This window comes from Hyperolius riggenbachi, chromosome 3 (genome assembly GCF_040937935.1).
Source record: "Hyperolius riggenbachi isolate aHypRig1 chromosome 3, aHypRig1.pri, whole genome shotgun sequence".
NCBI lineage: Eukaryota > Metazoa > Chordata > Amphibia > Anura > Hyperoliidae > Hyperolius > Hyperolius riggenbachi.
The window spans coordinates 96,684,320-96,710,879 of NC_090648.1; the positions used below are offsets into that span (position 1 = coordinate 96,684,320).

The 26,560-nt window shown below is 45.0% G+C and overlaps 1 protein-coding gene across 2 annotated transcripts in view; it reads right to left on the bottom strand.

Moving 5' to 3' along the window:
• Positions 1–6,076: 6,076 nt before the first annotated feature.
• LOC137562862 (RING finger protein 112-like) overlaps positions 6,077–26,560 on the bottom strand; it is an 80,282-nt gene continuing 59,798 nt past the window's right edge. For both annotated transcript variants that reach the window (XM_068274634.1, XM_068274633.1), the window contains 6 exons: positions 26,205–26,291; positions 20,056–20,173; positions 18,548–18,678; positions 15,326–15,376; positions 12,420–12,512; positions 6,077–8,604 (listed from right to left, as the gene is read on the bottom strand). In XM_068274634.1, the coding sequence (XP_068130735.1) occupies positions 8,152–8,604; positions 12,420–12,512; positions 15,326–15,376; positions 18,548–18,678; positions 20,056–20,173; positions 26,205–26,291 (933 nt within the window). In that variant the 3' untranslated portion in view covers positions 6,077–8,151. The remainder of the gene's footprint in view (positions 8,605–12,419; positions 12,513–15,325; positions 15,377–18,547; positions 18,679–20,055; positions 20,174–26,204; positions 26,292–26,560) is intronic.

Genomic DNA, 26,560 nt, shown 5'->3' on the forward strand with positions numbered 1-26,560 from the left:
TTGCATATTTCAGCAGTGATGCATTGTGGGAGACATCTCGGAGCTCCAACTCCAACCTGAATTATTGCAAATACTTTCTGCTTTAACCTCTTGAGGACCTCAGTGTTAAACCCCCCTAATGACCAGGCCATTTTATGTAAAATGGGCCACTGCAGCTTTAAGGCCAAGCTGCAGGGCCGCCCAACACAGCACTCTAGTGATTCCCCCCCTATTCTCCCCACCAACAGAGCTCTCTGTTGGTAGGGTCTAAACGCCCCCCAGATGTTTGTTTGTTTATTTTTGTGTTTGTGGCCTCAATTCACGGAGCATTATCAAACGTTTATCAAACACTTTATCAAACGTTTGATAATTTACCTCATGGGTAAAATCTCATTTTAAATTCACTAAGGTGTTATATATTTATCGAATGTTTTACCGATAAAACGTTCAACAAATATATAACACCTTAGTGAATTCAAAATGAGATTTTACCCATGAGGTAAATTATCAAACGTTTGATAAAGTGTTTGATAAACGTTTGATAATGCTCCGTGAATTGAGGCCTGTGTGGTTTTTTTTATAAAAAAAAGGTGTTTTTTAATCATTATTGTAAATGCCCCTCCCTCCTTCCCCCCGCCAGCCAGTCCCCATGATCAGCTGTCATAGGCTTCAGCCTATGACAGCCGATCACCTCTGTGCCTCAGGAGGCGACAGCCGGTACAGCGCTACTGCAGATCGCAGTGCTGTACAATGGGATCGCCGCTCGGAGACTGAAGGCGGAGCTCAGCTCCGCCCACTAAGCAGGAGATGCGCGCGCAGCCTGCGCATGATCTCCTGCAAAACAGAGCCCCAGGACTTTACGCCGATCGGCGTTAGGCGGTCCTGGGGCTGCCGCCGCGGCCACGCCCCTCGACGTGACGCGGTCGGCTAGAGGTTAAGAAGGCAAACTTTTGTTTTCCATAGCATATTAGTAAGAGAGCTTTTTGGTCCGTTGTAGCCCCTTACACACTCCTAGAAGTTCCGGTTCACCATGAGTTACTCTGTAACTCACATTAAATAATAAAGTTTTTTCCACCTGTGGTTAAGTTTTAACCCATACTTAACTAATTAACCCCTTGTGTCACCTATACTTGGCCTTAAAAGGACCCTGAGCAGACATTAAAATGGTCAAATGAACTTACCTGGTGCTTCCTTGCTGTAAGCTTTCTGCACATGCACAGTTCTTGAAAGAAGAACCGGCCAAAGTTGCCTCTTAACCACTTCGGGACCACAGTCTTTTCGCCCCTTAAGGACCAGAGCCTTTTTCTCCATTCAGACCACTGCAGCTTTCACGGTTTATTGCTCGGTCATAAAACCTACCACCTAAATGAATTTTACCTCCTTTTCTTGTCACTAATACAGCTTTCTTTTGATGCTATTTGATTGCTGCTGCGAGTTTTACTTTTTATTATATTCATCAAAAAAGACATGAATTTTGTCAAAAAAATGACTTTTTTAACTTTCTGTGCTGACATTTTTCAAATAAAGTAAAATTTCCTATACATTTGAGCGCGAAAGTTATTCTGCTACATGTCTTTGATAAAAAAAAAAACATTCAGTGTATATTTATTGGATTGGGTAAAAGTTATAGCGTTTACAAACTATGGTGCCAAAAGTGAATTTTCCCATTTTCAAGCATCTCTGACTTTTCTGCGCACCTGTCATGTTTCATGAGGGGCTAAAATTCCAGGATAGTACAAATACCCCCCAAATGACCCCATTTTGGAAAGAAGACATCCCAAAGTATTCAGTGAGAGGCATGGTGAGTTCATAGAAGATTTTATTTTTTGTCACAAGTTAGCGGAAAATGACAGTTTGTGACAAAAAAAAAAAAAAAAAAAAGTTTCCATTTCTTCTAACTTGCGACAAAAAAAAATGAAATCTGCCACGGACTCACTATGCTCCTCTCTGAATACCTTGAAGTGTCTACTTTCCAGAATGGGGTCATTTGTGGGGTGTGTTTACTGTCCTGGCATTTGGGGGGTGCCTAATTGTAAGCACCCCTGTAAAGCCTAAAGATGCTCATTGGACTTTGGGCCCCTTAGCGCAGTTAGGCCGCAAAAAAGTGCCACACATGTGGTATTGCCGTACTCAGGAAAAGTAGTATAATGTGTTTTGGGGTGTATTTTTACACATACACATGCTGGGTGGGAGAAATATCTCCGTAAATGACAATTTTTTTATTTTTTTTACACACAATTGTCTATTTATAGAGATATTTCTCCCACTCAGCATGGGTATGTGGAAAAATACACCCCAAAACACATTATACTACTTCTCCTGAGTACGGCGATACCACATGTGTGGCACTTTTTTGCACCCTAACTGCGCTAAGGGGCCCAAAGTCCAATGAGTACCTTTAGGATTTCACAGGTCATTTTGAGAAATTTCGTTTCAAGACTACTCCTCACGGTTTAGGGCCCCTAAAATGCCAGGACAGTATAGGAACCCCACAAATTACCCCATTTTAGAAAGAAGACACCCCAAGGTATTCCGTTAGATGTATGGTGAGTTCATAGAAGATTTTTTTTTTTTGTCACAAGTTAGCGGAAATTGATTGTAATTGTTTTTTTTCACAAAGTGTCATTTTCCGCTAACTTGTGACAAAAAATAAAATCTTCTATGAACTCGCCATTCTCCTAACGGAATACCTTGGGGTGTCTTCTTTCTAAAATGGAGTCATTTGTGGGGTTCCTATACTGCCCTGGCATTTTAGGGGCCCTAAACCGTGAGGAGTAGTCTTGAAACCAAATGTGGCAAAATGACCTGTGAAATCCTAAAGGTACTCATTGGACTTTGGGCCCCTTAGCGCACTTAGGGTGCAAAAAAGTGCCACACATGTGGTACCGCCGTACTCAGGAGAAGTAGTATAATGTGTTTTGGGGTGTATTTTTACACATACCCATGCTGGGTGGGAGAAATATCTCTGTAAATGACAATTATTTGATTTTTTTTACACACAATTGTCCATTTACAGAGAGATTTCTCCCACCCAGCATGGGTATGTATAAAAATACACCCCAAAACACATTATACTACTTCTTCTGAGTACGGCGATACCACATGTGTGACACTTTTTTGCAACCTAGGTGCGCTAAGGGGCCTAACGTCCTATTCACAGGTCATTTTGAGGCATTTGGATTCTAGACTACTCCTCACGGTTTAGGGCCCCTAAAATGCCAGGGCAGTATAGGAACCCCACAAGTGACCCCATTTTAGAAAGAAGACACCCCAAGGTATTCTGTTAGGAGTATGGTGAGTTCATAGAAGATTTTTTTTTTGTCACAAGTTAGCGGAAAATGACACTTTGTGAAAAAAAAAACAATACATATCAATTTCCGCTAACTTGTGACAAAAAATAAAATCTTCTATGAACTCATCATACACCTAAAAGAATACCTTGGGGTGTCTTCTTTCTAAAATGGGGTCACTTGTGGGGTTCCTATACTGCCCTGGCATTTTACGGGCCCAAAACTGTGAGTAGTCTGGAAACCAAATTTCTCAAAATGACTGTTCAGGGGTATAAGCATCTGCAAATTTTGATGACAGGTGGTCTATGAGGGGGCAAATTTTGTGGAATCGGTCATAAGCAGGGTGGCCTCTTAGATGACAGGATGTATTGGGCCTGATCTGATGGATAGGAGTGCTAGGGGGGTGACAGGAGGTGATTGATGGGTGTCTCAGGGGGCGGTTAGAGGGGAAAATAGATGCAATCAATGCACTGGGGAGGTGATCGGAAGGGGGTCTGAGGGGGATCTGAGGGTTTGGCCGAGTGATCAGGAGCCCACACGGGGCAAATTAGGGCCTGATCTGATGGGTAGGTGTGCTAGGGGGTGACAGGAGGTGATTGATGGGTGTCTCAAGGTGTGATTAGAGGGGGGAAATAGATGCAAGCAATGCACTGGCGAGGTGATCAGGGCTGGGGTCTGAGGGCGTTCTGAGGTGTGGGCGGGTGATTGGGTGCCCGCAAGGGGCAGATTAGGGTCTAATCTGATGGGTAACAGTGACAGGTGGTGATAGGGGGTGATTGATGGGTAATTAGTGGGTGTTTAGAGGAGAGAATAGATGTAAACAATGGATTTGGGAGGTGATCTGATGTCGGATCTGCGGGCGATCTATTGGTGTGGGTGGGTGATCAGATTGCCCGCAAGGGGCAGGTTAGGGGCTGATTGATGGGTGGCAGTGACAGGGGGTGATTGATGGGTGGCAGTGACAGGGGGTGATTGATGGGTGATTGACAGGTAATCAGTGGGTTATTACAGGGGAGAACAGATGTAAATATTGCACGGGCGAATTGATAAGGGGGGGGTCTGAGGGCAATCTGAGCGTGTGGGCAGGTGATTGGGTGCCCGCAAGGGGCAGATTAGGGTCTAATCTGATGGGTAACAGTGACAGGTGGTGATAGGGGGTGATTGATGGGTAATTAGTGGGTGTTTAGAGGAGAGAATAGATGTAAACAATGGATTTGGGAGGTGATCTGATGTCGGATCTGCGGGCGATCTATTGGTGTGGGTGGGTGATCAGATTGCCCGCAAGGGGCAGGTTAGGGGCTGATTGATGGGTGGCAGTGACAGGGGGTGATTGATGGGTGGCAGTGACAGGGGGTGATTGATGGGTGATTGACAGGTAATCAGTGGGTTATTACAGGGGAGAACAGATGTAAATATTGCACGGGCGAATTGATAAGGGGGGGGTCTGAGGGCAATCTGAGCGTGTGGGCAGGTGATTGGGTGCCCGCAAGGGGCAGATTAGGGTCTAATCTGATGGGTAACAGTGACAGGTGGTGATAGGGGGTGATTGATGGGTAATTAGTGGGTGTTTAGAGGAGAGAATAGATGTAAACAATGGATTTGGGAGGTGATCTGATGTCGGATCTGCGGGCGATCTATTGGTGTGGGGGGGTGATCAGATTGCCCGCAAGGGGCAGATCAGGGGCTGATTGATGGGTGGCAGTGACAGGGGGTGATTGACGGGTGATTGACAGGTGATTGACAGGTGATTGACAGGTGATTGACAGGTGATCAGGGGGGATAGATGCATACAGTACACGGGGGGGGGGGGGGGTCTGGGGGGGGTCTGGGGAGAATCTGAGGGGTGGGGGGGTGATCAGGAGGGAGTAGGGGGCAGATTAGGGACTTAAAAAAAAAATAGCGTTGACAGATAGTGACAGGGAGTGATTGATGGGTGATTAGGAGGGTGACTGGGTGCAAACAGTGGTCTGGGGGGTGGGCAGGGGGGGGTCTGAGGGGTGCTGTGGGCGATCAGGGGGCAGGGGGGGGGGAAATCAGTGTGTTTGGTGCAGACTAGGGTGGCTGCAGCCTGCCCTGGTGGTCCCTCGGACACTGGGACCACCAGGGCAGGAGGCAGCCAGTATAATAGGCTTTGTATACATTACAAAGCCTATTATACACTGTTGCAGCGGCGATCCGGATGCCAGTAACCCGCCGGCGCTTCCGAACGGCCGGCGGGTTACGGCGAACGGGGGGCGGAGCCAGTCCCCGGCGGCTGATCGCGTCACGAATGACGCGATCGCCGCATAGCCACTCCCGCAGCCGCCCCCGCCGATGGGCGTATTGCGGTCGTTTGGGCCCAGACTTTGCCGCCGCCCATCGGCTGGGGGCGGTCGTTATGTGGTTAATGGAGCTGCTGGGGGCAGAATGGAGGGAGCCTGGAGGACTCTGAGAAACTCAATCAACTACGAGGTGCTGAAGGAAGCCCCAGGTAGGTTAATTTGCCCATTTTAATGTCTGCTCAGGGTCCCTTTAAGATTCATGGTCACCTGTAATGGCTACTGCCCATAGCAGTAGGATTCGATCAATAGGGCAACAGTTCAGGGACCCAATGCTTTATAGATGCAACGCTATACTGTTACCTATCAGTGTATCTGTACAGCATTGGGGTCCGCAAACTCTGCGCCATGGAGATCACATGCAGTCACTATAGACACACAGACTGGCGATAATGCTGCGCTACATACCCAACTAGTGGTAAAATATGGCATATGTGCTAATTGGTATAAGCCAAATAATATATATATAGTTTTTAAAATCTCTTTTATTTTTAAATTATAACCGTACAATAAAAGTGCACATTTCTCATTAACAATAGAGAGAAATAACAAACATAGCTCAATTATGCATCAGTTGAAGGTCAGTATATAAGATTATACATATTCTCGCATTACTGTAGTGAACAAAGAACAAACATTTGAAATTGTTCAGGTTCATCACCCGCTATATATTAGCCAGCCAGCATTTAAGTATTCCCTATCACACCTCACACAACCCAGCCTCCCAAGAGATCCCATTGCAACCTCATCAAATTCCATTTGCTGTTTCTCCCTTAAAAGAGATCACAGGTCTCATGTTTTGTGGAGCTCATCCACCAGGTCAGCATTATTACATTAACCTCCCTAGCGTTATGATTATTTGCAGATTTAGGATCTAAAAGCCATACAATTTTTTCATAAGCTTTTAGACCCTAAAAACAAGAAGAAAAAGCATACTTCAGAGTGGTCTGCAGCAGCTCCTGCATGAAACTCACTCAGGCTCAGGCTTACCACCCTGTTCTGTGGCTTTCCGACCCGAGCCTGACTCGGGATTACCGCTAATGAGGTTAATGCGCTCAGAGACAATAGTGGAATCTATCTTCCTGAGCACAGTGCAGAAGGAAAGAGCGCCAGTTAGTAGCGATGTGCGTCTTGCCAATTAGCAATACGCTGTGTCAGCCTGTGCTTGACCAAGCCCAACTTAAACCCTACTAGTAGAATTTTTGAGCATTTAAGCTTTGTTTTAGGTTACCTTTAAAGCAGTTTGGACCAGAACAAAGAAGCCTTCAGACATGCCCAGAACACATGTCCCAGGGTGCCATTGGCATGACATCCTCTGAAGCTGTCATGTCCAGTGGCCGCTGGAGAGATACATAAAGAGCGCACTTCCTCTTGCGCAGACTTGCCACGACTGGTTGAAGTAACAGGACCCGATACCGGAGCTGCAGGCAGCAGAGGACGGCGATGTGGGAGCGATCCGTTCCCATGGGGCTGGAGGAAGCCCCAGGTATGTATAAAAATGTAAGTATCATTGGTCTCCGGTTTTCTTTAAGAGGTAAAAACCAAGGAAAGCAAGGTGGTTAAAGGGAGTCTGAAGTGTATATAAAAACAAAAAACAGATATTCCCCTAAGGAGAGGGAAGGCTCTAGATCCTATAGAGTCTTCCTGTTTCTCCTACGGTCCCCACTTTCAAGCACTGTGTTTGCGACGGGTCGGAGACTGCTCACTTTTGCCGCTGTGGAAGGCTTCAGCAAACTCCGGAAGCCCGAGTGCTCCCTAAGACGGCCGCTCCGTACTGCGCATTTGCGAGAATCCATGCTTGCGCATCTGCAGCATGGAGCAGCCGACTTCAGGAGCACTCGGGCTCCCGGAGATTGCTGAAGCCTCCCACAGCAACGGAAGTGAGACTTCCCTCTCCTAAGGTGAGTATTTGTTTATTGTTTTTATATACACTTCATACTCACTTTAAAGTGGTCTTACAGTCTTGCATAATATATGTTTAAAAAAAATAAAAGCCAACCGTCTCCCATCTCCTCATTGCTTATATAATTATCCTACCTGCCTTTGGCCCAGCATAATGTCATGCGAGTGAAAAGGAAAACCCTCCTCACAGTAAGCTTGAACTTTTTTTTTTGCAAAATCTAGCCATTTTGCAAAACTGTATAATATTCAGCTCGGCCGGATCAACCTTATATCACTAGAGTTTAGTCTGTCATAATTATCTCTGAATATTCTAAAGAAATGATGTAAGCGTGTGTACGAGCATTTACTCATGATTACTGATAAGATTTAATTCCAACTTTCCATGGAAATCGCCAGTGACTTGAAATGTGAGTCAATCAAGCCCCAAAGCTGCTGGTTGATTGACCAGTTGCCAGCTAAATAACAAGAAGCTCCTGGGCTTGACTGGCTTTGTTGTAAGTCGTTGTAGATGTGCACGAAAAGCCAGAATGAAATCTCATGCCTACTGAAAGCAGAAAATTGTTTGCAATATCCATTCTTTTTTTTCACAATTAGGCCTCTTTCCCAGTGGGACGTTGCATTTGATGCGACGTTAAAGTCTAGTCTATGTCTACCATTTCGCATTACCATAGCCTTCCCAATCTCAACAAATATCCGGCACCTGCTTGCACAGCAGCAGCTGCTGTCCCAACTGCCCCAATTGCTACCCTTGCGTATGTTGCTGGTGCTGCAGGTGCAGCTGCAAACCACCCTGGGAACCATCCTGTGAACCATCCTGCAGACCAACCTGCGGCTGCCGCTGGAGCTGCCACTGGCATGAGCAGTTGGCATGCCACAGCTGTAACTGCAGTTTTAACAGCAAATGTGAATACTGTATATCCTTTATCCTTTAGATTCTTTTTCTTTTCTTCACAGAACATTTCTCCTTCATGTAACAGACGACACAGCAGCTTCTCTGATTTATTTATGCGTAACTCATATCGGCTTAGAAGCAGACACTCCTCATATTCTTCCAGGCACTCGGAGACATTTTTTTGAATCTTATCTTTTAGATGGCTTGGTAATATCAGCAAAGGCTATTAAAATAATAGGAGAGAAAAGTACATTAGCAATAGATTTGTAACAGCCTAAAAGAATACCGAGGTGAAAATTAACTGATGAGAAACTATTGTATCTATCCTCTTTCTTCTAAGAATTACCTTTTTAGAAGACATCCCACATTTTTATTTTATATTTATATCTACTTTTTAGTTTTTACTGTTTCATCTCTGCTCAATAACACATTCATTGAAGTATACCAGAGCTAACATCTATGAACAGTTTACCCTTTTATATCTCTTCCAAGCTCTCAGAAGCCATTTTCTGCCAGGAAAGTGTGATTAACCACAGATAAAGATAATTACTGATACCCATCTGATATTGATCATTTAACTGGCTTTCTGCAGAAGTGCTAGCTTTATACCGCTCGATGCAGCACCAAGCTATGCGGCCGTTGCCCACACAGTCCCTCTTCTACATTTCCTCTGTGTTCGCCACACACTCTATCGTGATAAGAACAGCCTTTCCCAATCAATGTTTGATCAATGAAAATGTCTCTATCTTTCTCTTGCACTGTCCTTTTCTCACTGTCTTTTACTGATGCTGCTGTAACTTATCTTCTTATTATCTGTGTCACTGACAATCAATGTTAATCGCCAATTTTTGTGCCTATTTGTTGCTAAAACCAATTCCGGGCATGACCCAGTCGTGCTTTGCGAAATAAAAGGTGTCAGGCTCTGTCCTATAGCATGTCCTGCTGACTTGCTGCAGGTGAACTGCAGCCAGGCAGCTCTGAATTCCCTGTATGCATTTTGCTGCATAATTGCTCGCATTTGTAATGGAAAACCTTTCCTTTTGCTGTCAGCTTGCAGCCTTCAATCAGACTAACACAGGATTGAGTGATTACCATTCAGCTGTGTGGGAATTTGCATGTCTGCCCTCATTGGCTGATGTCCATAGAAAAGCCTTTTCTTCCTTTCAGATCTTGCCTGTCATAGCTTTCAGCTCTACCTTAGCTGGTTCATTCATGTGAATTGTGTATTGTGTATCGCATTGTTTAACCTTGTCTTGCTTGCTTGGACGTTCGCTGTACCCTAATAGCTTGGATTCTGCCATCACCACATTGGTGACTGGTAGTATTCCTGCTGGTCCTGTTCCTGTGGACGTGACTGTAGCAGTGGTTGCTATTAGTTACGCTCCTTCTTGTTTGTCATGTCAATGCCAGTGTGGATGTTTGCTATTACTGGGGCAGAAATTAGATTGACAAACAATCCTCCTGTCTGTCTGTTCCTGCCAGTCCTGTTCCTATGGACGTAACTATAAGCTGCGTTTGCTATTAGTTACGCTCCTACTTGTTTGTCTTGTCTGTGTCAGTGTGGACGTTTGCTATTGCCGAGGGAGCGATTAGATTTGCAAGCATTCCGTCTGTCTGTCTGTCTGTTGTCTGTCCTTGTTACTCAGTGTGATGGGCATCAGATGCTCACTGCTACTGTCGCACTGTGCAACCATTGTGTCTTGTTTATTTATGGCGGTTATCGAAAGCTCAGAGCGGCGGTCGCTCTGTGCAATCTTGCTCCCTTGTCCATAGCTCCAAGTGTGATCTGTGTAACTTCCTCCACGAGAGCATTCCGCTCTACTACCTAATATCACCCAGCTGCATAGTCTTGTTTGCTTTAGTGGTACTCTGGCTTTCTCGCCCTCAGTCGCTATATCTTGCACCTACAAGGCCTGGGTGTAACCGAAGTCGGGCAGGTGTTATTTCTGAATCAGCAGTTTTGGGCGCGTGGATTTGAGAGCCAAGCGCCGAAACTGGGCGCGCCATAGCAGCAATGCTATGCTGCGCAGGGCACAAAGTGGTAATTCGGGGCTCTGGTGGCTGCCAGACCCCAAAATACATCTCCCTCCAAGTTGCGACAACTTGGAGGGGGAAAAAACAAAAAAAACAAATTCTTACCTATGTAGAGGAAAGGCTCTGGTTACTATAGAGCGGTCCCCTCCTTCCAGCGCCGTCAACCCGATTGGTCGAATATTGCTATGTGACGCCAGGGGAGGCTTCGGAAATATCCGTGAGCTAGAGTGCTCCTGAAGACGGGCGGCCCCGTAATGTGCCTGTATGAACGTACTCTTGATGCGCTCATGCATGCGCAGCACGGAGCCACCATTCTTCAGGAGCATTTGAGCTCCCAAAGATTTCTGAAGCCTACTGCTGCAGGGGACTCAATGTATGACAATGCTGGAACAAGGGAACGATGAGAGGAACAGGAAGGCTTTATAGGACCCAGAGCCTTCCCTCATCATAGGTACGTTGTTTTTTCAGTTGACTTTAGCCTGAGTCTTTATTGCATAGTTGGCAGGCAGAGCAGAGCCAGGCAGAGAGGAGCAGCAGTTGTGGAGCAAAAGGAATAGTGGATTAGGCTAGCAGCTAAGTTCAGTATGGATGAGAACAAGGCTTTTTTTCCACGGACAATTGATAGGAAGAGAAATGCCTCTCAAACTCTCACAATTGCTTGCTGCTGCCTGGCAACAGCCTACTGCTGCCTGGCAACTGCCTACTGCTGCCTGGCAACTGCCTACTGCTGCCTGGTAACTGCTCACTGCTGCCTGATAACTGCTTGCTGAGCACACAGTTCATCCGTTCAACAACTTTCCATGGACTCACTTCCTGTTGGCCAATTAATGACGTGCGCAGAAGCATGTTGCTAAAATACGCTTCCGTGCATGTGCAATGTGAAAAACTGCAGTGTGTTGTTTAAAAACATGCACGTCGCCATAGACTGACACGACTTCCGATCCCTCACACACCATCCCAGGAGCCGCCCAACAACATAGGTATGTGATCTCGTTAGATAGGGCACTTCCGGTGCAGTGCACAGCACCTTGGGTAGTATGAACTACCCCATAGACTTTCATTGCCCTGCGGTGTGGTGAGGTAAAGATGCCGCACCCAGTGTGAAAGGGCCCTTAGGTTCAGCAGGCCCACTCTTTATTTATATTCCTGAAAGTATTTAGGTATGTATATTCCTGAAAGTATTTAGGATGTATGTATGTATATTCCTGAAAGTATTTAGGATAATGCACCCTATTTATTTCATGATTATAATTTATTGTTACTATTTTTCTATTATACTGTAAATATGTGATGTGTCGCGGAAATCTGAATATTTGGTGTGATGTGACATATCTGAATAACTTCAGATATGTTGAGAACAGCTGCATTAATAATTCTCTCAAGCTGGTGTCTCTGCCTGCATTAGTTCTGAGTGATATTTTGCATATTTTGTTTACTTTCTATGGTAATGGAAAGTACGGCATTTCGAGGCCTAAAACATGAATACTGTAAATGCAATAATTTAGATTTGTCAGCTGATCAGTATTGTTCCATATTAGTCATCAGCAAGCACTCTATATTACAATAATACCACTTAGTGCCCAAGCGAGCTTTTGAAACCCTTTACGTTTATTGGTCCTGCCTGAATAAGAAACCTACACACAACTCAATCCAAATCCTTTCACACAGTTAGGGCCCTTTTCCACTACCAATCGCTAGCGTTTGCGCTAAACGCTAGCGATTGCGATTCAGCAAAGTCCTTTTTTTTTCCCCCTGATGATTGCGATTTTGCTATGTACTGCATTGCATAGCAAAATCGCGGCAATAATCGGTCTGCGGCGTGATCGCGTTTTTCTAAAAGTCGAATCGCGGTAGTGTAAATTACCTACCGCGATTCCTATGTTATTTAGCAAACCCTAGCGATTTTAAAATTGCTAGCGATTTGCGATTCAGCAATCGCAAACGCTTTAGTGGAAAAGGGCCCTTTGAGTTGTAACCCTTTCGCTGTTTGACATGTTTTTTTACCTGATTCTGTAGAAAATCTTTAAACCTTATTATTATGCTTTCCATCTTCTCATCAGTTCCTTTATTCACCTGTACGCTTAGCTTATCACACAGCTGTGGATGCACAAAAATAAAAGAAAGCTGTCATAGGATGCAATGCAAAATGCTGATTTTAAATAAAGCAATAGTCAGTAATGACCTTAAAATAAACCTCCAGACTAAAAACCTACTCAGCAGCACAGTTTTACAGCACCAAAACTTTGTTTTTCTTACCAAAACCTCATTTTTAGCTGCACAGAAGCTAAGCTCCGCCCCATCAAAGAAAACTGCCCGGGCATTTTTCCTCCGACACTGTGCAAAGCATGATGGGATTTCTGATGTTGTTGTTCTTGTTTGCTAGCAACTGGGTGGGTTGATCAGGACACTGGACAGTTGGGGAGTTGTCTCATGCTCCCTGTCACCTTCTTTCAACCAAAAAGATGGCTGCCGTCATGAAATCACAAACATTTGCCTGTTCTTTTAAAACAGGGTGGGTAAGAAATTATATTACTTATCTATTTTAATTTACATAACTAATGTAACTTAATGACAGTATGTTTGTTTAGGCTGAAGTTCCTCTTTAAAGTGACCCTGAACAAACCTAAAAAATGCAATACTGAGCTCCTCCAGCCCCCCCCCCCCCCCTCCCGTAGCCCGCGAGGTCCCTTGTCGTCCTTTGGATACCCTCCATTCTCCCGCTGGTGGCTCTGTTAGCTGCCTAACCCGGCAAGGAGTCATGCGCAACTACCCATGTGATGTACAGTATTTAACCTTCCTGGCGGTAACTTTGCTAGCTGCGTCAGCACACCGATCGCCGCCGCCCCGCGCCGATTCGCCGCTATCCGCGTCGCCGCGGAACCCCCCCCCCCTAGACCCCTGCGCTGCCTGGCCTATCAGCGCCAGGCAGCGCTAAGGGGTGGATCGGGACTCCCTTAGACGTCACGACGTCTGTGACGTCATCCCGCCCCATCGCCATGGCGACGGGGGAAGCCCTCCAGGAAATCCTGTTCTTTGAACGGGATTTCCTGATCGCCTATCGCCGGAGGCGATCGGAGGGGCTGGGGGGGATGCTGCTGAGCAGCGGCTATCATGTAGCGAGCCCTAGGCTCGCTACATGATTTTAAAAAAAAAAATCAAAAAACCGGCAGCGCTGCCCCCTGGTGGTTTTTAATAGACCGCCAGGGAGGTTAATGCACAGGTCCATATCTATAAAGCAAAATCCACTGTAGATTTACATCATCCTCTATACATCACATCTCACTACCACAAAGCGGGACCCCACATTGCTTGGATATTATTAACATATAGGCGTGGTAGGATAGGTCAGAGGTGCTTAGTAGTAGCAGTGCCACAACGTATTATGTACATGTTGTCTTACTATGAGGTGTGGCAGTAGTAAGCAATAATTAGGCAGTCTGTGATATTGCCCAAAGTAAAGGAAAGATACTAGCGCCTATCCTTAGCCATATACAGTCCCAGTGCTATGATCTCTAAAGCGCTATTGGATGATAGAGTAACAACAGTTTTTGTAACAACAGCTATGCTCAATTTGCTTATCTGACCTGAAGACTCCAAACAGTCTGGCAGCGTAGTAGCCTCCAGTTCCCTCTTCTATGCTGGCATTAGCCGCTCGTGTGCAACATGCAATAGCGGCGTGGAAAGCAGCATGGCGGCATCAAACAAAATTCAGTTGCGTAGATTGCGTAGTGTGACGTTGCATCAACTCATAGTGCTTATAGATTCAAATACCAGCAATGTGTAATTGCGACTGACTGTATCCTATATATGGGACTGTATGCAACTTATGACCATATGTCCCGTTTACTGATCAAAGAATTGGGAATCCAACACTATGGAGCAATTACATACTATGAAAATCTCTCTTTAGCTCATTTTTTCCCCACATTGAACTGCTCATGAATGTTCTCCTTGTGTCCTCTATGCCCCTTTGTGTCCCCGTGTCCTCCTCCTCATGGGCACAGAACAGAGAGTCCCCGACATTGCGACAGGTTGGAGGTGCGTATTGACAGGTGTTCACAAGTCAGGAACTCCCTGCATTTGGCTTATAAGACGCAGTGACTTTTCCCCCCACTTTTGGGGGAGAAAAAGTGAGTCTTATAGTACAAAAAATGTAGTAATTAATTGCTATTGCAGCATGGTGGTTTTTTACTTGGTGCTTCACTATAGATCATACTGGTCAGTGTCCTGTTTCCCTCTATGAGTGGTTGTAATCTATATGTCTACCCTTATTCTATGTTTACAGATGACCTCCCAGGATGGTTACAGGAGATGCCTATTATATTTATTGGTTGCTATTTATAATATATAGGCAGTTATTACCTTTTGTTACCTGTTGAATGCATCTATAGATGAGTCTTGAGCTCATATATGCAGCGATTTTGTAGTTCATTGTAACTTTCCACTAGTTATTACCAATTGTATGGCTTTATGATATTGTATCAATACAATTTGCAGTTGAGCAGCATATACTGGTTAATCCTTGCCCTCTTTTGTATATATTTTTCATTTAGCCATAGACCCTGAACAAGCATGCTGATCAGATGTATCTGATTGAAGTCTGACTGGATTAGCTACATGCTTGTTTCTGGTGTCTTATTCAGACACTACTGATGCCAAAGAGATCAGCAGGATGCCAGGGAACTTGTATTGTTTAAAAGGAAATAAATATGGCAGCCTCCATATCATTCTCACATCAGGTGTGCTTTAAATAATTTTAGACTGTAGGACCACCATCAAAAGATGACTTCTGGCTGAATCACTGATTGATCCTTGACACTATAAGTTGTTTCATAGACAGTTTTTAATTTTCTTTACCAGAAAACGGAGTATTTTTTGAAGTATTAGCTTGTTAGTTATGCAGTTCTCACCTCTGAAGGCCTGGAGCAGTTTCCTATACGTTGCAAATAATCCACACACATCTGTAAAGATAGAACATTAAAGAGCACAAATACATAACAAATAACTATAAAGCGTAAAAGTATATTCAGCCCTATACCTGACCCCCATCACGTAAACCAGGGGTGCCAAACTCAAATAAAGTGACTCGAAATTGAACGCTGGGACCAAGTAGCGGGCCAGCCTCAATGTCTAGTGGAAACCTCCCACCCTTTTAACGTTCCCTGGTGTCTAATGGCCCCCTCCTCTATACAATTCACTGGTGTCTAGTATCCCCCCTCCCTCCTCTATTCAGTTTCTTGTGAAATTAACTTGGCACCTCCTACCCTCCCTCACGATTCACCACGAGCCAGGGGTTACCACCTTGGAAGGTGGACTTTTTTCAGGAGCGGCGACCATCTATACCTAGACATAAGGCCGAGTGGGGAGGGTACTTCCCTACATGCGCATCGCAGTGGTGCCTTACGCAACCCACCTTTGTGAGTATATCTGATGCATAGATTGCTTTTCCGACTCACTCACCCTACGATACTACACCAGATTGGGCTCCCGGTTTCCTCCCAACCTTTTTCTACCCTCCCTACATTAACTTATTCTCCTGAGTTTTCTCTCAGGAGATATTTTTTCGTCTTCTATTTAAAATAACTTTTCAGCACTTTGCAACTGAAAAAGTATCAAAAAACGTAGGTGAAAAAGTACTATCAAAATTATTTTGAGTATTTTCTTGCTGCTGGCCTAAAGGGCGGTTTATTGACAATTTTTAAAATATCACTTAGGAGAAAACTCAGGAGAAAAATGTAATTGCAAATGGGCCCTGATGTCTAGTGCTTTCCCCCTCCCTCCCCTATACAGTTCCCTGGAGGCTAATCCATCCTCGCTCTCTGATACAATTCCCTGATGTCGTGTGGTCCTCCCTCCCCTGTACAGTTCCCTGGTGTGTAGCGGCCCCCTCCCTTCCCTATACAGTTCCCTGGTGTCTAGTGGCCCCCACCCTCCCCTATACAGTTCCCTGGTGTGTAGCGGCCCCCTCCCTTCCCTATACAGTTCCCTGGTGTCTAGTGGCCCCCACCCTCCCCTATACAGTTCCCTGGTGTGTAGCGGCCCCCACCCTTCCCTATACAGTTCCCTGGTGTCTAGTTTAATAATAATAATCTAAACCCTTTTCCAACCCCTAAACAGTGTGCCCCCCCTTTAAAGTTCCCAGGTGTCTAGTGCTTTTGCACTGCTTTAAGCTACATTTACGCTTAATCAGTTGTTACTCTTTTTTTTTCATCTCCATAGCAGTGCATTATGAAAAATCTTTCAGTTAAAATGCATATAGTAGGAACTGAGCCCTAGGAAAACATGGACATTACTTTGAAAATCAGTTGTCCTTTCAGTTACAAATGAGAGCAACTGATTAAGTGTAAATGGGGCCTCAGTCTAATGCCAAATAGTGGGAAAACCACATGTGGGTCACATTTGATGGCTCTGCAGCCCAGACTTGCATAAGTAAAGTGGGAAAAAGATTAAAGGAGTTAGCAGGGTAAATGAATAAAATAAGTGCTACTTACCGGGGGCTTCCTCCAGCCCCAAGCTCCCAGCATGTCCCTCGCCGCAGCCCTGCCCGCAGCCATACGCTGCAGCTCGCTCCCAGGCCCCAGCGATGACGTCAGGCCAACCTCCAGGTCAGCCTGTACTGCGCCTGCGCGAGCGGCGCTGTCAGTCACGTGGGCTGGAGCAGACTGTGCAGGCGCAGTCCTGGGTAAGTAGCACTTATTTTATTCATTTTCGCTGATAACTCCTTTAAAGACAATCTGTAATGAAAAAAACTCCCCTGGGGGGGGGGTACTCACCTCGGGTGGGGGAAGCCTCCGCATCCTATCGAGGCTTCCCCCTTCCTACTCGGTCCCACGGCGGTGGTGAAAATCCTCCCGGAACGGCGGGGATGTAAATATTTACCTCCTTGGCTCCAGCGCAGGCACAGTGTCCGCTCTCTGCACGGAGATAGGCGAAAATAGCCGATCTCCGTCCGGCCGATCAGTAGAGCGGACCCGACGGAGATCGGCTATTTTCGCCTATCTCCGTCAGCAGAGCCACAACAGCGCCCCCCGCTGGAGCCTGGAAAGGTAAATATTGCACAGCCTGACAATTGACGCCTGTGCGTTCCGTGGGCTGCAGCGAGACCGCCGTGGGACACAGAAGGACGGGGGAAGCCTCGATAGGGTCCAGATGTTTCTCCCTACTGAGGTGAGTACCCCCCAAGGGAACTTTTTTTTTCACTACAGGTTTTCTTTAAGTGATCTCTGTTATGCTTTCCTGTTCCATGACTGTACTGGTATTCCACACTGAACCACTGAACATTCATATAAGCTAACAGCAGGCCATATAAACTCTGCTATGGTCAGCCTGTTCAACTCTTCTGTAAACAGCCTTTTCAAGACTAGCACAGCTCTGGCTGTTGAAGTACAATGAAAATAACAGGATTTCAATATAGCTGTCACAGCTTGTAGTAGTAATAGAGTTCTCTGATGGCTTCACAGCTGCCCCAAGTCCCTGAGCAGCAGGCTGGTGGGTTATGGATTAGATGATCAAACCCCACCAGCTTCCTTTTTCCATAACCTCCCACTTTATCCAAATAAGCAGTCCTATCACCTCTCAAGTAATGATGAGCCTACATTTTAACAGTCATTTTTGGTTTGTTTTGGATGTCTTCATAGTTAAAGTATACCTGAGTGGAGCAAGGATACCTAAGGTAAGCACAAAGGGATGTTCATGCTGGATCCCCATACCACTGTGTTCTGTCCATTTCTCTCCTAGTTCCCTCTCTGCCCTGTAATCACCCCTAGAAAAGTTTGACTTTTAGCTAAAGTCAAAATTCCAGACAGGAAGAGGCAAGTGTGCTGTGATGTTCCTTCCTACCACCCTCCTTCCCTTCTCTTATCAGGTATAAATGGTGCAGGGAAGAGGAGGGGATGGGAGGGTGATAGGAGGAAACATAGCAGCAATCCTGCCTCCTCCTGTCTGAAAATGGGACTTCAGCCAAAAGTCAAACTTTTCAAGGAGTGATTATGGAGACCAAGGGGAACGGACAACACACAGAGACAGAGGTATGTGGATCCAACATGTGCATACCTCTGTGCGTATCTTAGGTAGACTTGCTTGGGTCATCTCTGCTCTTAATGGACAGTTTCATAAGCTTTTCTGATACCAACCTTGATCTTAGTAGCCATTTGACTGCATGTCATAGTACAGCTGAACTCATCGAATGGGGCGTGTACTTTTGCTCTGCTTACTACAGTTGACAAGTATGTGTTCAAACTCCTCTGGAAATCTAAATCCATGTCTGAGAAAACAATTCAAACACAGAATACATTTATAAAAAAAAAACAAAAAAAAAACAATACTTGCATAGTGATAATAAATGCCGTGAAATATTGGTGAGCCAAGCAATACTAGTAGGTTGTCCCTGGCTCTCTAGCAAGTTAAATGAAATCTGAAGTGAAAAGGATATATTACTAAGTGGTGAAGCCTCGACCCCCAAGGACATACTGCCAAGGCAGGTTCACAGTGCATGGTTCACAGGTTTTCAAAATCGCAAACACAAACAAAATTGCTGAAAAGAATGACATGCTTTTGCATTTGTTTTTGCAGTTTGCCTTTGCGATTTTGCACAGGTAGCCTCTGAGGAAGGTAGCCTTAATTTGATGCAGCAACCTAGTTGTCAGAAATTTTAAGGAGAAGCTAGGTAGTATTGTTGCAGGGGCGTAACAATAGACCCTGCAAGGGATGCAGCCGCAGGGGGGCCCAGAAGCTACAGGGAGCCCCGTCCTGAGACTGACAACGAAGGGCAAGTAGAGAAAAAACGTTCTGCTCTCTGCACAATTGTTCTAATGACTGCATCTGCTCAGCCACTGATATCGAATCATATAAAGTTTTGTAGACAAAGATTTGTAGACAGTCCCTATTCAGTGTGCAGGGGGAGGGGCCCCACCCAAAGTTTTGCAGGGGGGCCCAGTGATTTCTAGTTACGCCACTGTATTGTTGTATTTTCTATTTATAATTCTGTGGGTGCAATATCTTCAAAGCTCTTCTTTAGTTCAGTTCCTCTGTAATTCCAGTATCTGGAGGACACCAGAGCTGTAACCACAGGGAAGCAGTACCTGTAACTGCCGGGGGGGGGGGGGGGGGGCTGCAGAGCTGTAAAGGAGGAGCCCTTACTAACTTTCCCATCCTCCAATAAAGTGGCCCATCCTTCAGATCAGGTGTTTTTGTGGCTACAGTTGTTATGGGTGTAAAGATTATGATGTCCGCCACTTGTTTTACGACCCTTAAATGAGAGGTCCCCAGATTGTGAGGGTCACTAAGGGGAGGCAAGGGAAAGGGTGTGAACATTGAGGGCCCCATCAAAGTCTTGCTGGGGGCCCTATGAATTGTAGTTATGCCCATGGAAGGCACACAATATATGAGTGCACATTAATTCGGATATATAGGGGACATATGGATGTTTAACTCTTAAAGTAACAGTGAATACTCTAATTTGGTTGCACAGAAATGTTTGTTAGGGGTTGCTGTAGAGGGAAGCAAACATTTTTCCATACCAACCCTGATAGCCATTTAGCCTAGAAACTGCCCTGGCTGTGTACTGTCCATCCTTACACACAAATTGATGTATTCAGTGTTCAGTGGAGCAGGAGATACAATGGACAGAACGTTTACTTACCATCTAGGCATCCTGATCCTCCTCCAGCTATGGCATGGCTGGGATGTGGCATCAGCACACACCGGACAGTACCTTTTTGTAGAGCAGCTAAAACTCTGTCCCTGTCCCCTTGAGCCTCCTAGTAATAACACAGGTATATACATTATTATTATTATTACTACATACTGCGCACAATGATTCTCTATGGAAGAGTCTAATTTACGAATGGAGGTCAACAGAGGGTAATGGAGAACAAGAGATACACAGGGCCGGATTTGTACTCTTTACCGCCCAAGGCCACTGTCACCAGCCGTCCCCCTTCGGTATAAGTAGCGAGATGACCCCTCCCCCATTCCCTCCAGTATAGGTAGCCAGATGACCCCTCCCCCTTCTCTCTAGTATAGGTAGCCTGACGACCCCCAGTATAGGTAGCCAGATGACGCCTCCCCCCCTTTCCCTCCCGTATAGGTTGCCAGATGACTCCCTTAATCCCTCCTTTTCCCAACCCCTTCAGTATAGGTAGCCAGCTCGTCTTCACACCGCAGCAGTCATCAGTTTCACACATTTATCCACTTGTCTCCAGTGCAGACGCTTCCTCTTCCTTTCCATCTCCAATGCTGCCCAAGTCCATAGCCGCCGGCCACAATGCAAACGTGCACACAGAGCAAGATGGCTGCTGCACAGGTGGCTGGCAGCAGAGTACCATGGTCAGGCGCTCGCCTGATCTCCCTGTATTGCAGCATTTGCAAGCTTGCAGTTTAGCCTGCTGCTTTGGTGTCCCTGCTCCTGTGGTGCCCCTGCTCCTGTGGTGCCCTAGGCCATGGCCTAGGTAACCTTGGCCTAAATCCGGACCTGGAGATACGGCAACACAGAAAAACAAACAGGAACGAAATGCTATAATGCAGAATGTTTATTGTTGTACGTCAATGTAAAGTAGAACTAGCGCAGCTCCCATCAGCAAATCAGGCATTAGCAATAGAGTACCCACGTTTACATTTGTTTTATGCTGGGCATACACAGTTCGTTTTTGCCTCTCGATTCTCCGCTCGATCGTTTTTGCTGCTCGATTCTGCAGTCGATTCTCTTATCTTACGCTTTTTTTTTTTTTTTAATCTTTTTCCATTCACTGCTATCAGAAATTGAGCGGCAAACGATCGGGCGGGAGATCGGACATGTCGGAAATTATCTATCGAGCCATCTATCTGCCTCAAATACGATCCGTGTGTTCCAAGCATGAGTCTCTGGTATGTCTTAGTCTCTGGAAGCAATTTTCACATTTCATCAATCCTCCCATTCATTCACCAATAACTTTATCGCTACTTATCACACCTAAATGATCTATAGCTTGCTTTTTTCACCACAAATTAAGCATTTTGGAGGTGATACTTGTTTTCACGAATTACTTTCTATGCATTTTATAGGGAAAAACAAGAAAAAAAAAATAATCTCCAATTCCACCCCCTTTAGTTTTAATAAGCAATGCTACTATATATAAAACCCACATATTTTATTTTACCATTTGTCCTGGCTATCAAAACATTTAAATTATTGTGATACCTCGGGGTCCACCCAGAGCAACAAGGCTAGTAGCTGAATAATGGAAGAGGCTACACAGGTTGCCCAGAGTAACTGCAGCTCTGGGCTTCCGATATCGCTACAAATAAGACACAATGGCAGCGCAGTGCGATGTTGCGCTGCCTATGGTCTGAGTAACCAGACAAAGAACGAACAGACAGACTGACTGACTGACTGTTGCCCAGGGCAGATGCCGTCTGAGCCTCTGGCTAAGTAACAAAACAGATACAAGAAAGAAAGACGGAACACTTGCAAGACTAAGCACTGCCCTAGCGATAGCAAGCATTCAGACAGGTACAAGACAGAACTATAGATTGGAGCGTAACTAGTAGCAACCGCTGCTCACAGTCACGTCCACAGAAGCAGCGCAAGCAGGTCAACAACCAGTCACTAGCAAGCATCCACACAGGCAAGACCACAGGAAAGAACATAACTAATAGCAACCGCAGCCTATAGTTACGTTCCCTGAAACTAGAGTAGCAGGAATACTACCAGTCGCTAACGTGGTCATGGCAGAATCCAAGCTATCAGGATAGTGGACTTCACTGACCCACCACGGATGCAGCGAACGTCCATCAGGCATGGAAACAAGGCAATACACAAAAATACAGAAAAATACCATACGGCTCAACTAACGGATAAATATAGCAAGTCTGCATATATATTTATCAAGAAACTAGCTAAAGCACAAGTAATAAGGTCGCATAGAACTACAATAACAGAACTATACAGAGTAACAAGGTGCCCAGCAGATCAGCGTATTGACCACTATGACGGGCGGGGTATGAAATGGGAGGCAGACTTTTATGCCTGCATCAGCCAATAGATGCAGGTATGCAAATTTCCACACAGCTGAATGGTAATCATTCAATCCTGAGTTGGCTTGATTACCATTTGCTAGCTGAAAGACTATCATAACAAATACATGCAGTACTATGCAACAACATGCATGTAGGAAATCCAGGGCTATCTGGCTGCAGTTCAACTGCAGCAAACCATAGGAGGAATCCTGACAGCATCCTGAACTGCAGAGTGATTGCAAATGACAATAAGACTCACTGCAAATGCGCAACCGAATGCAAGCAAACAAGTCAGAACTGCCCAGTTGCAGCTCCACTGCAAGCGACAGAACATGCTACAGAAGAGATCCTGACAATTATAATCCTATTACAATGTATGGTGACAATATATTATTTAGAAATAAAGGTGAGCTTTTTTGGTTTTGTATATTTTGCTTTCTCGCTGTATTCCATCAATAATTACAAGCCATTATTTGCAAATGTAACACTAATATACCTTTGTGACATACATATTAAAAAACGAAGTCCATAAGGTAACTATTTATGTATTTCTTTTACAAGACGTCACTTTTACAATTGTTTCATTTTGGTAATGGAGGAGGGGGTTGGTTAATTAGGGGTTAAAAATTATTAAATTTATTTTGTAATATATTCATTTTTTTCTTTATTTTTACTTTTTGGCCCCAAGATGGCGTTATATACTATCCTGGAAGTTACCAGGAAGTGTTCAATCACTTTTAAATTTACTTTAAATTTTACTTTCGTTATTAAAAATGAACAAGGCTCCTGATTAGAGTCATGTTCATTTTTATACAGGCACTTTGATTGGCCCAGGGAACACACGTTCACCAGTCACCCACGCGTCAGTCCCGACATGAATGACATATTAAGGTCTAATTCTCTGTACTCTCATTCACGGACTTCATCTCACATTCACTCAACACTGCCAAGCGATATAAACTGCGGTCACTGTGGCAAGTCTGAGGAGAAGATGGCACATCCCAGTTGGATGGGGGGACCAGAACCCTGTAGGTAATTAATGATGCTGTCCCTCAAGGGCACACTCAGTTAAGAACCTCTTATCGGAGGTTCACTTAAAACATTTTTTCTAGTAGTGCTCAGTTCACTTTAACCTCTTGAGGGCCAGGGGTTTATACCCCCCTAGTGACAAGGCCATTTTTTACAATTCAGCACACACCTCACAACTTTAACTGTTTATTGCTCGATCATACAACTTAGTACCCAAATTAATGTTACCTCCTTTTCTTCTCACAAATAAAGCTTTCTTTTGGAGGTATCTGATTGATGCTGCAATTTAGATTTTTTTTTTAATTAATTAAAAAAGATAATTAAAAAAAAGTTTTTATGTTATTCCCTCCTCCCCTCCTAAATTAGCCCCAGACTACCATACATACTCTATACAATACATACACATAGCTCCCAACTGTCCCTCTTTTGGAGGGACAGTCCCTCTTTGGGAGCCCTGTCCCTCTTTCCTCCTCATTTGTCCCTGTTTAAGGACGTTGTCCCTCTTTCTATGTAAATATATATATTTATCTACTAAAAAATGTGTTTGATTGACTCTAAACTTTATTCCTATCCTTTAAATTGATATTCTGGGTCACCATGAGCTTGCTGGTTAGTCTGTACCTTTAAATTGATATATTACTCATTTTAAAATGTTACCATGAAGGAAAATGAACCAGGACAGAAAGGACCAGTGTAGTTTGAATTATAAAACAACATATTTTTCTTATGAAATCTTTATGGTATGCATGACTAGGGGTGTGACGGGGCGTGATCAGGGGGTGTGGCAGGGGCATGGCTTAACCTCCTTGGCGGTAACCCCGTGTGTGACACGGGGTAAGCCGCCGGAGGGTGCCGCTCAGGCCCTGCTGGGCCGATTTTAATAATTTTTTTTTTTGCTGGACGCAGCTAGCACTTTGCTAGCTGCGCCAGCACTCTGATCGCCGCCGGCCCCTGCCCGATCGCCGCTATCTGCTGCGGCGCGGGCCCCCCCCCCCTCCAGACCCCAGCGCTGCCTGGCCAATCAGTGCCAGGCAGCGCCGAGGGGTGGCCCGGGACTCCCAATGACGTCCCGACGTCAGTGACGTCATCCCGCCCCGTCGCCATGGCGACGGGGGAAGCCCTCCAGGAAATCCCGTTCTATGAACAGGATTTCCTGATCGGAGATCGCCGAAGGCGATCGAAGCGGGCGGGGGGGTGCCGCTCAGCAGCGGCTATCATGTAGCGAGCCCTCGGCTCGCTACATGATTAAAAAAAAAATTTTTAAAAAAAAACTGCTGCGCTCCCTCCTGGCGGTATTTTTCATACCGCCAAGGAGGTTAAGTGTCCCTCTTTCTCATCTCAAAAAGTTGGGAGGTATGCATACATAGGCATATGCCTATGATAGAAATTAGATTGTGAGCTGTTTGGAGGGACAGTTAAAGAGACACTGAAGCGAAAAAAAATGATGATATTATGATTTGTATGTGTAGTACAGCTAAGAAATAAAACATTAAGATCAGATACATCAGTGTAATGGTTTCCAGTACAGGAAGAGTTGAGAAACTCCAGTTGTTATCTCTATGCAAACAAGCCATTAAGCTCTCCGACTAAGTTAGTCGTGGAGAGGGCTGTTATCTGACTTTTATCATCTCAACTGTTCCTGGACTATTTACTTTTCCTCTGGCAGAGGAGAGTTCATTAGTTTACAGACTGCTCTTAAAGACTCATTTTGAATGCTGAGTGTTGTGTAATCTGCACATATTATAGAATGATGCAATGTTAGAAAAAACACTATATACCTGAAAATAAAAGTATGAGAATATTTTCTTTGCTGCTAATCTTCTAGTAATTATTCATAGTACACAACCAATTCACTATATCATATTTTTTTTTTCGCTTCAGTGTCTCTTTAAGTGACAAGGCTGTCCTCTGTACAGCGCTGCGCTAGATCGCAAAGGGATGAAACTTTAATCAGAGTGGTGGACTTGCCGGATCATACACAGAAATACAATAATTACTATAATTACAATATATATATATATATATTACACAGTTCTAAACTGACTGTACATATATATTGGGCTGATGCGCAATATATGAAATGTAGCTCTCAAACAACTATCTCACTAGGATAAGGCCCAAGAACCAGCGTACTGATTAGTATCAAGGCCAACGAGCAAGTGAATACTCTGGCCTTAAATACCCAAGAGGCAGAGAAAAAGCCCAGCCCCCAGAATTGACAGCACCTCCTGCAATAAGGTGTCAGCTGATGACATCACAGCTGACAACCCATCAGACACACCCCCTCAGCCTATAAAGGCAGCTCTGAGCTGCGCGCGTCCTGCCAGAAACAACACGCCGACCCACATCTACAGGGGAGCCGGGGATGATTCACGTCTACAGGGGAGCCGGGGATGCAATTGACCAAAGAGGAAGAGGAAGCTTCCTCCACCTGCTCCACATTATCAGAACAGCCTCCAGAGACCACACCAAATAAGTTTGTTACAGTTATCTGGTGTCTAGTGCTTTCCCCCTCCCTCCCCCAAATGCCTTCCTTAGAGATCTAGGGCTTCACCTCCAATATAGACTCTCTGGTGGTCTGGAGTGAGCAAAACATAATGCAAAGTGGGAAACCACTTGGGGGCCAAATCTGGTGGCTCTGCAGGCCAAAGTTTCACATGAGTGCTTTAAAAGGACGTAGCAAAACAGCTAATAAGAACTCATTACCCAGGATAGGAAAAGACAGAAGAGCAAATTATTATAACACATAGAGATACTTTTACAGACCTGTATTTTTTCAATAATATGGGATTTACCGGCTGCTGATCCACATCTCTCTGGGTTTTTCCAATCTCTGATCAGTACATCAAAGAACTAAAAAATGAACAAACAGAAGAAATTTGCAGCAAAGCTTGGATAACGTGTGCAATAGAGCTAGGCCTGGCTAAAAGAGGGAGCTAGTATAGTTGAGGCGAGCCAACGTGAAAGTCCATAGGGAACAGTTCTCCAATCCCAGCAACATCTACAACTTGAAGCATTCTAATTGGCTTAATAGTGTGGTCATATTATTACTACAACCAATCACGTTAGTGTAATTTCCCTATGCACGTTCACGCTGGCTCACTTCAACCATGCTAATGAGG